The sequence below is a fragment of the Convolutriloba macropyga genome, chromosome 1, assembly GCF_964194025.1.
Source record: "Convolutriloba macropyga chromosome 1, txConMacr16.3, whole genome shotgun sequence".
NCBI lineage: Eukaryota > Metazoa > Xenacoelomorpha > Acoela > Convolutidae > Convolutriloba > Convolutriloba macropyga.
Window position 1 is genome coordinate 15320734 of NC_134468.1, and position 12428 is coordinate 15333161.

The 12428-nt window shown below is 37.9% G+C and overlaps 2 protein-coding genes across 2 annotated transcripts in view; both read left to right on the plus strand.

Annotated features, from left to right (window-relative positions):
• LOC142345871 (uncharacterized) overlaps nt 1-12428 on the plus strand; it is a 372085-nt gene that overhangs the window by 40249 nt on the left and 319408 nt on the right. The gene's annotated exons all lie outside the window — the stretch shown is intronic.
• LOC142335456 (uncharacterized) lies at nt 1396-8586 on the plus strand. Its single transcript, XM_075383964.1, has 3 exons — nt 1396-6370; nt 6746-7252; nt 8075-8586. Exons 1-3 carry the CDS (start codon nt 1454-1456, stop codon nt 8360-8362), a joined length of 5712 nt encoding a protein of 1903 aa, XP_075240079.1. The 5' UTR covers nt 1396-1453; the 3' UTR covers nt 8363-8586.

The following is a 12428-nucleotide window of genomic DNA, read 5'->3' on the forward strand; positions in this document are numbered from 1 at the left end:
ATTGACGGATGTTTTTTGTCCAGAACGGTTTCAAAGTTTTTTATTGGCAAAATTTTCATTCTTTTAATAAGATAAAAATTGATTCAATTAATCTGTAAAGCAGTTTCTCTCATTGAATCGGTCTTTCTGACAAACTGTAAAGTTCAGCTAAATGTTTTTTGTTCAAATTAATTTATGCAAGTTGGTTTTACGTGCTTTTACACGGTCTCATTGGTTACAATATCTGGGATACGATCACTGTGCCAGTGAGGATAATACCTAAACCATCCTTCTGATAATGGTTTACTTCTTGCTTTAATCTGATTGCACTAAGTGAGACAAGATCATGGAAAATTCTGTGTGTATTTACATGTATTTATATGCAAGTAGTTATGTATGATAGTAATGGTAAATAAAGGAAATTGAACGCAATATAAACAAATGTTTGAAATTTTGATCGAATGTGAGTTGTTTCTAATTTGTTTAAATAGCGCTTAAATTTATTTTTACCATTACTCACAAGAAGAACAAATGGAATCGTATTTCTCTTTCTGATGTCATCTATAAGCTCTTCGTTTGGAGTCTAGCTCTACTGGAATTAAAAGAGTTTAATCCGCAACTCCAATTGAGGTTGAGGTTGTATTGACTTTCTTCCAGAATTTTTGTCATTGTTCCGACCCAACTTTAGCGCGCAGGATGAACTATGTTTTCAAATAGGTGTTTTGTTCAGTCATTTTTGGCCGATGGATATATTCATCGTAGTGTTGTCCAGCTTAGAATATAGAATTAATATTTTATTTCGTCTTTTCCCGGGATTTATCGAGGTTTAAAGTTTTTTTAATAGTAGACCGATTTCCGTTGTCCCAAATTTGTTAATTTTGCACAATAGTTTTATTGTGTTTTCTCTAAAGATAAAGGAGGGTTGCTGAATGATTTTTTTTTGAGTTTTTATGCTAAATTTTTGCTCTCAAATTTCAGACTTTCTCATTAAACATGGCCAAATTTCTTTTTAACCCACTTTGCCAGAATTTTATTTTTACCAGAACTTTGATATTTTTTTGCCAGAATTTTATTTTTGGTTTGCCAGAATTTTATTTTTGATATATTCAAATGTTTCATTTGCCAAATCGTTTATTTTGCAAATATTTAGAACCATTATTTTTTGTATCGAGTACTTGGCTCAATAGTTCTAGCAGGTGAAGTTTTCTCCATGTTTCAAAGAAAGTCAAACGTGAAACCTTCTAATTTGACTTTTGTTTCAATGAACCTAAAATTTTTTAACAGCAAATGATCCTCAAGATATGATCATTATTCCTCGTAGATAGTGCTCGATAGAAAACTATTGTTCATCTTCGCAATTGTACCACTTGAGGTACTACTCTATCAATGGGCCAAGTTTCTTGTTTGTTTTAGATAGTCATCAATGTTAGTTGTCATCAAGTACAGCCGCCCTTGAACCATAAATTTGTCAAAAATGGTCCTTTTGCGACCAAGTCCAAATGAGGAAGCGAGGATGCTAGAAGAGGAGACAAAGAGGAGGCGAAAATTGCGACTTCTTCAGGTCAGAGAACAGTCTAAACTTATTGCTGCACAAACCCGGGAATCTGTCAACAAAACTGTCACAAATGAGTACGATAAACTGGCGAGAGAACTAGAGCAAGATTTCAAACAGAAAAAGGAAGCTAGAGAGAAATTCCTTCAGGAAATGTATCTCAAATCCATGCATGAATTGGGACAGGCTCATAAAGATGCGAAAGCTGTTTCAGAGGATGTTAAATTTGAGAGTCGAAGAAGTGATGAGATGTCTGCTGAGAACCATAAAAAAGCTATTCAACGTCATCATGAAGCAATGAGTCAGAGGAAGTTTGAACAAGCAGTCAAACATCAGAATGAGAACAGACATATCTACGCGAGAGAGCGGGCTTTAGCTTTAGAGAAGGAACGAGCGTCGCTTGTGGCTTCTCTGCCCAAGCCCGTGGATCCGATTGCCTCCTCGTCAGCCTCCAAAATGTCAAGCAAAGATGACAGATTGCCAAAATCAATTGCAGTTGTAGACTATGATGGCCATATTGGAACGTACTTCGAAGCGAGTACAGCATTTGTCGAAAATGAGAAATTAGTTGAACAAGAAGACGGCAGAGAAGCGGCGACTCGAGAAGACGAGAAGCAGATGTTTGAGGCAAAATGTCAGATGGTAATGCAACAGGAGCAAATGGAAAAAGCCCGGCTGAGAGGCAAAGCTGCACTGCAACAGGTCCAAATTGAAAATGAATACGAGGAAATGTGTAGGCAGTTAGAATCAATGAAGCAACAAGACTTGGTGCGACGTCAAGCTAAAGTTGCCAAGATCTCCAAGAACGTGTTTTTACCACCGCATAGAAGAGAAGAGGAAAAAATTGAACGCCAGAACAAATTAGAGGACGCTTTTGAGCAGATTTACTCTTCAAGGCCAGGAGCTTCGGAAGCGGTTGAGCTGCAAATGTCGGCTCTGGGAACCGAGGAAGGTGAGCATGAGAGTTTGGGATCTTTGGAACTTGATGATTCTGGTCGAGTTCCTGTGGTTCCTCTCATGGGAGTTGTTAAGAAAAGAGCCGATAAGAATAACAACAGCAGTGGAGTTAATGATACGAAAGATGACCAACCTCTCCAGAAGTTGCTGGCTAAAATCAACAACCAGCGTGAGCAAATTTCGAGGCAAAATGTGAGGTTAATAGAGCAGTTTGAACCTTTAGTTCCGGTTGATGAGCGTAGTATGGAAGACGTTGATGATTCTGTTGAGCGAATTGAAATCGATGGTTCTGGTGACGCATGTAAACTTAAGAACCAAGTCGATGTTGATGGTATTATGCTTGATGCAGAGAAAGAGGTTAGTCGATTTGCTAAGGTTGCCAGCTCCGAAAGCGAATTAAGCGTTGCCCCAGTTCCTTATGAACCTGAAATGTTGTCAAAAGATCTGAAACATTTGAAAGACAAGACGCTAGATTTGAGTATGGAGGTGCCTTGTAGAGATGTTGATAGCACCGAAGAAGCTGTGAGATTTGCGAAAACCGATGACTCGAAGCATCTACGATCGTTTGATTCATCATATGAACCTATAATCACTAGTGGGCCATATTTCAAAGTGAAGCCTAGAAGTGAGGCCAGCGTTCAAGCAGGGTCACCTTCCAAAATGGATGGAACCACAGGAGATTTAACAAACGTTACGGTAGATTCGCTACAAAGTGACCGGGACACGAGCCCCGTCTCGCGATACTTAGAGGCCGTCAACAGTCGGGAGTTATCGTCAATGTCTATTGAGGAAAACTTGGAGAGAATTAGGAAGAAAAATCAGCAGTTACTCGCTAAGTACCAGATGAGTAAACGATACGAAGCATCACAGCCAGGGCTTTCAAGTAGTGGATACTCCCAGCCTCAATCGTCAAATATCTGGACTCAAAGGAGCAATTCTAGTGAAGACAGTGCTCCAACCAAAGACGTGGGGTTGAATAGATCCAAGGAGAAAGAAAATATAGAAAAGGATCTAGCAAGATCGTGCAGCTCCTCAGATAACTTTCCAACGTACCTTGAGAAGTCCTCTTATGGATCGGGCAGTCTGAATAGCAAAAAACCTGCTGTCGAGCATGAGTCGTTTGATGGGGGGCATCGTTCGAGATATGGGGAAAATCTTTTATTCAGACCTGATAACTCCAAAGTTTCCTCTAAGTCTACCTCGATTGCTATGAGAACTGATCCCTATCCGCCGTTTGCATCGCCTTCTACATCTCAGCTTCGAAATCATCGTCTGTTGTCGACTGATAGTGATGCAGCATCTGGATCTATGACTAGTGTCACAATGTCTGACGTTCTCACGCCTAGATCAGATTATCCAAGTCCAGCAAAACCGTTGTCACACTCTGAAGAATCCGGTCATGGTATTGAGTTGTCATGGCCACCTTCATTTCTTGATTCAGGCCGAGATCAAGAGACGGAATTAGATTATTTGAGCCTATCAAGATCCATAACAATTTCGAAGCCGTCCAGATCATCCGGTAATACGCCGGCAGTTCGTCCGAAACAGCAAACTAATATTTTCAAAGACGATTACAGCAGTGAATCACGTACATTTGGGCAGGGGTTCAAACTTCCATCTGAAAGAGAACGATATGTTCCCAGCTCTGAAAACGTGCCGGTTATTCAGGGAGATTACTCATCGTATGCAGAGAAAACCATGAGAGATCCCTCCATCGATTGGCTGTTGGAGAAATACAAAAATTTAGAGATAGAGTATGATAATGAGAGCATGTCTAATTCTGAACCTTTTCCAGATATACAGTCAACGTCTTTTCAAAGTCAAGACCTCTCCCTAAACCGTTCTGTCTCAAATGGCATTCGGAAACAGCCGAGGGAACGACCGGACATTGGTTTTGGCGCTGGCATGCCAAGTCTAAATTCTGGAGGTTATCTGGAAGAATCGATTAATGAAGGAGTAACTCCCGCTGTTGTGGCACCAACTGGTCGTGTTTCTTTTGGCGATGAAGTGTTAAATATGTCCAGAACTATATCCCTGATATCAGATGAAATTAGAACTTCAATTACGCCTCGAGCAGAGGACAGTACAGCCTTTTCGCTTCCTCCATCAGGATTTTCAGGAAGTCTGATTGAGATCAAAGGGTCCGGAAAGCGAGTCTCCGATGTAACTATTGAGAACCAAGACTTAACTACCGTTACTTCAGTTCAGACACCAATTAACCAAAAGGAAACATTGTCACCCAATTTGTCGTTCGTGTATGGAATAACTGCTGATCAAACAGCTCCGTTTTCCCCTGAAGGAGCTACGAATGTGTCATCACAAGCATCTCCGCAAGATCATTCGACGCCTCACTCGGAAATGGAAAACAGAGATTCCAGAATGGGTAACTTAGATATTAGTCAGTGTTCAACTGCTTCATCGAAGAGTTCATTCACTGTTGTTGATGGCGATGTCATGAGAGTTATAGAAATGGATCTGTCCAGACTGAATGACTTGAAAAGAGAGAAAATGAATACATCTCTGAAGCAAGAGAAAATTATCAGTCCATTGTTATCATCCGCAGGCTCAAGCAAAGTATCGATTACTCCTGAAACCAATTTGATCGAAATCCAAAATCCAATAACGGCAACCAATGGCTCAACACCTCCAATGGCCCGACTAGATATCTCGGGGACCATTCCCAGTAGTGATGGTAGTACAGAATCTTCTGGGAAAACGTCGCACGATTCAATGAAGTCTGGGTCCATGACATCAATGTCCCCAGAAGCAGCTCCTGATAAGACTTTGGGTTCTGAACAGACCAATTCTCCCGCAGCCTCAAAAATTGATGAAGGCACCCCTGTTGTAACTTCTGCTCTGGCTGAAAGAAAAGCAAAGTATCCATCTCAACAATTTGAACCAATGCCTTCAATCGACTTGATTGATTTTGACTCTACATTAACGACGTCACCTGAACAGGAGCAATCTCTTGATCTAAAACATAAGCCTTCTGATGGAGAACAACTATCTGTGTCAGAAATGTCAGCTATTTGTCAATTTCTATCTCCCGAAGTTATGTCGAGTAGTTCAAAGTCTGCCTGTAGTAGGAAATCAGCCAATACTACAAAATCGGAGAGTAGTTCCAAGTCTCCTGACACAATAGCGGAGCAAAGCGGTGAAAGATTGCAAACGTTAGCTCCCAGTGGACATACCAAATCACTGGACGAATTCAGTAACAGCTCCCCAGAAACAGTTGACGGCGTGTCACCTGAAACGAATGCATCGACAGTTTCTACTTTGGCTGTCGCGGGACCATCAGGTGCCTTTCTAGAGTCACGTGTTCCAATTCACCCGGCTGTGAAGGAAACAGATTTGAGTATGGAAAAGAGAAATTCAGATCTCGAGCGGTCAGTAAATGAGACTGCCTCTACAACGTCATCATTTGGACTAATTGATGTAAATGCAGTCAATGCTTCATTGTCGGAAGTTAGAATCAGTAATGAACTCCCACGAGATACAGCCACGAGTTTTAATATCTCACAATTGAGTAATAAGTGGGCAAATGAGCTGAAGCAGTACAAAATGCAGACCACCGATTTAGACAGAAGTGGGGAATTTTCAGGCAGTGAGGCACGGTCGCTTAGATCGGAAACCGGAGGCGGGGATTCAGTTTTTCTGAACCAGTCAAATGCTTCAGTCGGTCGGAGGTCAAAAGAGACATCAATAATTGATGACGATATATCTGGAGTTGATGATGACTTATCACCTGAGCAGCAGAGAAAGGGCTCAGGATCAATTGGTCAAGACGACAAGAAAGGCGGGGATTTTGAAATTAGTGGAATTTCTCTGATTAAAGATGGGGAAGCAGCCAGCGCCAATACTTCCGTTGTAACTTCATTGAAGGTATAGCATATCTACATTCATATCTACGTTCAAACATCTATTATGAAGGAAAATATGTGCTTTGCGCTGCTATAAATTAGCGTTTTTTCATAGCTTGGTTACTACCTCTCGGGCATTCGCAATCAAGAGAGGAACGCGACTTGAAATTTGCCCGAACTGTCAAGTTACATGTGTTAATTCGAAAAAAAAATGTGGCTATGGTATTAAATTGGATTTGCATTGTAAAGCTATTTGATCAGTATTTCAGAAGCTTTTCAATTTTGCGAATGATGGATTAGAAGCTAATTATTATAATAACAAATAGTATGCTATAATTGGACGATGTGGTGTGTATAGCGAAATAATTTTGAGAGCTTATGACAAATTTGTATTTAGAGTGATCGCTTGTTGAACGATTCTCTTCTCTCATTCCCCCGACATGAAGAGGAGCTCCTTAGAACAGACATAACGCAGGATGATTTAGTGCTCTCATTCAACTCCGCAGATGTTCGCAGATCTTTAGAAGCGGAATCTTCTCTCAGACGAAGCAAAGAACTACCTGCGATGCTTTCAGCCTCCAATCGCATTCTGGAAGCTCCTCAGGAAGGTGCTCAAGATCAATACCCTGGCAATTTTGATCAAAATGGAATTTTAGCACTAACCAAGGCCTCGAACTTGGATTTTGAGAACCACGCTTCGGGCTTCTCATTAACAGATCAACATAACAAGGTTGTCATGTTTGTAGATGGTATTACAGAAGGCGAATCAGGGGACGGAGAAGGGAGGCAAGCCCCGTCACTGCAAGAGTTGTTCAATTCGAGAATGCAGAAATTTATTGAGGTGTCCAAAAGCCGTCAGGAACAGCAGAAAATCAATCAAGGATCATCGTTGACGCCAAAACAGGTTTGCTTCCTACATCAGTGGTCTTAAACTGCTATCCGTGAAACCTAGAAATTCTTTTGCAATGTACTTGTATGGATAGTTGTAAGCTCCTTCAATTTCTATATTTTGCTACGGTGTTCATTTAAATTAAATGTGAAAGTCCTGATTCATATCATGTAATAGAAATAAACTTGTCTATTAGTACGGTCTGCTAAGATACTAAAATAGTCTTCTAAATACTGTACACTATTGAATTTTAAACTTCAAAACTCCATAAAAGTTGTAAGGAAAGTTCACATAACCTCGCAGGTTAAAAAGATTTCTAAAATGAAACTTGGTTTTGAAGTAGCCGAATATACAATAAATAGCTTCGAAAAAATTATTAATTGCTCTTGAACGAAGTTCGTAGCAATTATTGTAAACGTGTGTCTTTTTTTATGCAAAATTTTCGCTTGACATTTTTGAGTGACTTTTACGCCCTTGACTTGCGTTTTGCGTGATCTAAAATTCTCTCTCAATCAGAATTTCAAGAAACTGAATTCAATTGGCGGCAATTTAATACTAAAAGTCAAATGAAAAGTGCGTCGAAACTGGTGCCATTTTTTACTTTAAATCTTAATAGTGGTATAGTATATGTTAACCTCTAATGTGGTTATTTGAAACCCACTATTGAACTTCTTAGTCACATTTAGGCTCCCCCCCCTCCCCACCGACTGAAGCAGGCTGCAATTGATTAGAGCTCCCACTAGTCGTTCGAGAGCAATTCTTCCGACGTTTAGTCGGTTATGTTTGTTGTTGAAAATTTGTCCTTCGAAATTTTGAGGTTGAAATAATAATTTTCAGGTAATTAAAAAGAGATGGGATAACAACTTAAAGAACTGCAGAAAGTCCGAACCTCCCAAAAAAGTTGCAGCTCCGATGGAAAAATTAAGAGGAAAAGAATTGAAAACCCGCGAGGATCGCAAAGCTGACGAGGAGTCGAAGAAACAAAGGACTAAAAAGTTGTACAACCAGCTTGAAGAGGTCAAGAAAGCGGATGAAGTGAAAAAGCGCAAAGAATTGGCTGCACAAAACAGAATAAAAGCACAACAGTACAGCAAGAAAGTGAGCAGAAAAAATCAAAGTCAATAAACTGTCACAAAAAATGACAGAGCAAATAGAGGTCAAGTATTTCACCAGGCCAAATTGGGAAAAGGATATCACACTAAGACAAGGAAAGTTAAACAATAGTTTGTAAAAGTTGTGTCGTGTTAGATTTGATTGCGTTGAATTGACTTTTAAATAGATTGCCCCGATATTGTGTAAATATTGTGAGATTGTAAATAAATCAGTTTTTAGTTCAATTTCGTTCCTTATGGTTTTAGAAGTCATGATTTATCCATCGCTCAGCGATATTTTTAAGCAAAAGAGACAAAAATTGGGTCTTCTGTGATTACAGAGTGCCCTAAAACATAGCCACACTATTATGGATTAATTACTGTAATTGAGGGTCAATAAGTTCTAGAACCACTAAGCAAAAACTCGAATTACGAAATGTTCTGCCTTGTCTATTTTGTCTACATACGATAAATTTAAATCAGATATTTTCCTTTTTATCCTCGGCTTATTAGGTGCATATTAGATGCAACCCCTAATCGAGCATGCTACAATTACAATGATTTGCTATAAAATGATGTGCATGTTCTACTTCTGGCGTTTATCGAGAACAGCGTAGTGGCTCTTCATATTTAGCCAGCATGTTGAAGTGACGTCAACTTAGTTACGTAACCTTGTTTTAGAAATGCAACTTGCAAGTTTGAAAACGCCGTTCGTTGTGGTAAACTTTTGACTGCGAATATAGGAGATTCTTGCATTACAAACTTTAGGTATTTAAAACTTGCACGTGTGTTTTCAGACATTACTTTTCTGAAACAACTGCTTATGCGATAGGTTTAATTTTGGACATTTTTGTGTTGCAAAATAGCTCATTGTTGTTTTAAGGTAGAACAGTTTAATTGGTTTAATAGAAATAACTCAAGTTACTTAAAATACAGAAAAATAAATTTTCGTATTCAATGAAATTTAAAAAATAAAAATAGTACGGTTCGTATGATTCTGCAGGACATGCATAGTTCCAACAGAACTTGCATATGTTGTTGACACATTGTTGTAAAGGTTTTCATATATATGAATTTTTTAAATATAAGACAATCTAAAAATGGGGGAGTATATATATGCGTATATATATATTTTTCTTTAGACAAATTTTCACTTTGTTACGCATCGTACAAAAAAAGAGAAAGGCACCAATTATATTAAAAAAAAACATCGGAACATTATCATATTTGAAAAGGGCACACTTTGAAATTTCGGAGAATTGAAAAAGCAAAAAAAATAAATGATCGGGGGAGGGACTAATAGATAGCATTGAAATTAAAAAACAGACGGAGAACTTTGTAATAAAATTAGTTACGCTAAAGGGAGTGTTGATTGTTGCGAGTAATTTTATTTTCGAGCCTAAAAAGTAACAATTTTAATTATTTAAAAAATTTGAAAACATTTTCTCTAAAAGCTCTAATTTTTTTCCATCTACTTGCTTTCTGCCGATCATAAACTCTTCTAAGAAGAAATATTTTTGTATTAGAGAAGGATATCGATGGATGAAATCAACCAATATCAGTAGATGGATGAAATCAAAATACAGTAATGAAAACTGCAGATGGCAATGTTTTCTTATCTTTCATTTGTATTGCTTATGCTGTGGTAGCAGATCGTTTCAAATAACATCCTCTAGTATAATGCAATGCCGAACAAATTTAAGAGAGTTTATTGTCTGAGAGGTCGAAAAAGTGCATAATTTTTGAAAATGGGAATTTTATTTTTCGCTTCTCTGAATTTTGAAATTGCTCTTAGAATTGATTTTCTCCAAAACATGGGCTTTTCTGTAAATTGAAAAACTAACTATTTCATTGATTGTGAAAGTCTTATAAAAAGAAGAGCGTTTCGGAAATATGAAAAAGTATTTCGTTTCTTCAGTTCACATAAGTATTACCGTTTTCTTTCTATAAAAATACTCCGTAGAGTGAAAAAACCGCAACGTCAATTTTTTCTGATAACCAATTTTTTTCAAAATTACTAAGAGCTGTTAAGGACAGCCTTTAAGGTTTCCTTATATATTGGAAACAAGTTGAGGCAGCGTGCAAAAACGGTCAGAAATATGAAAAATTAGAAAATTTACTTTGATTTCTGAAAACTGCACAATTAACAATTTTCAAAGCCAAAATTTTGTTAACATAATTCAGCTGGTGACACATTTGCAAGTTTTGAAAAAATAAATTGGTGCATTGTTTTGAAACATTAAAAAAGACAAAAATTTTGCTAAATTTTAATGTGAATTTTACAATTACCGAAACAATTGCTCAAAGAACTCCACTCCTATTTTTCCAGATAAAACACGCAACGGATAAATGAATGATGCAAACTATGGCGGAACTTCAGTCGCAAAACTGAAAATTAAAAAAATGTGTCGGGTTTTTTTTGCGTGTTTGTGTGCGTGCGTGCGTTTTGTTGGGTGTCTTTGTGTGCGTAAGTATCTGTATTGTGTGGTATTTGTGTAAGAGAGAAAGAGAGAGAGAGAGAGTTAATATGACAGAATCAGTTTCTTTAAAATTTAGACACAATCGGTGGCAGGGTGCAAAAACTGTCAGAAAAAAATAGAAAAATTCTAAATTATTTCACGGAAATTCCAGTAACAAATGCCTCAACCAGTCCATACATAGTTATTTAGAGAAACGAATAAGGCCTAATTCAACGTGACAAGCTTTGAGTAAAGGTCAGTTGCCAAAAATGTTTTCGCTTTTTTGGTGTCGGTGTTTGTATTTGTGTGATTTGGGTGTGCGTTTGTGTTGGTTGTGTGTTTGTGTTGTTATCTGTGTCTGTCTCTTTCAAATTGTACTACACTTATCTTTCTGCAATGTGCTAAGAAATTTTCTTTTTGTCGTCCGGAGAGAGACTGTATTTTGTTGTTCATAAAGAGCAAATAATTTTCCAAAAAATATAAATTGCTTTCGGATACTCTCAACGGTCTCACAGACTGGCACGAGCCGACCTGAAAATTTCTGAAACCGTGTAGCTGCGAAAAAGTACTTAGAAAGTTATGGACACCTTTTTAAGAATCGACTAAAACAGGAATAATTTGGGCTCGTATACTGACGCAAAAAATCTCAAACATTCGTCAACAAGAAAAGTAGATGTTAGGGATGTCAGCTAAAAAACCGTAACGCAATTGGGAAAAGAATATCTTTGTTTAGGTGCCTAATAATTGATGAAAGAAAATAGGAAATAAAAGGAACGCGGAGAAAGCACAATTTTCAAGAAATGCCATCGAGTGCCTGAGAAATTACTCTCTACTTTATAAAATTAGCCTGTAAGTTAAAAGGCTCACTATGCAGCTCTAGGAAATAAAACTTTCGAAGTGCTCTTAAAGTTCTTAGTTGAGTAGAAATCTCTTGTTTTCTCGACTTTAGCCCGTCCCTTTTTCGCATCTTGATCAAAGCCAGACTTGCAGTACACAGCGGTTTTGCATTTTCTACAATTTGGGGATCACTGTTAATTCGCTAACATGTATATGTTAGCACCTGAAAGTTAGCGGCCCGAGGGGGCTAAGATTCATATGCTAACTTATTTAGAGAACTAAAGGGTACGAAGGGAGTCAAACTTTAATTAAAATTGAAATTAAGAATACAGTTTTGCAAATTATTAAACGAGAAATTTCCGTCAATTTTTCTAATTTTTTCTGTTTTTCAGCTATTTCAATCATTTTCTGCTCCAATTCTTCATCGCTATCAAAATTGTTGGTATCATGAGACCTTTTTTTCCCTGTTCGCTAATTTCATTTCTTCGAGAGATATCGAATTTTTTACCACCAGAAAGCTGAGCTTTTTTCCTGTTACTAGCGTCAAGAACATTTTTATAATTGCTGGAACATTGATTTAGCTCAACTTTGATTGCTGAATAATGTAGTCATGAGCTGGCTTTGACAAGGCTTTTGAAGTTTTTTATTGCATTTGATTAGATCGGGAATAGTCCTGCAAGGATGAGGTACTGCGGTGACCAATAACCTTTTTTATCGCCGTTTCAGTAAAATTTGGCTCAATTAGAGTAGAAACAGTGGTAATCAGGGAATGACCACTCCATCGCTTCGACATGTCACAACTAG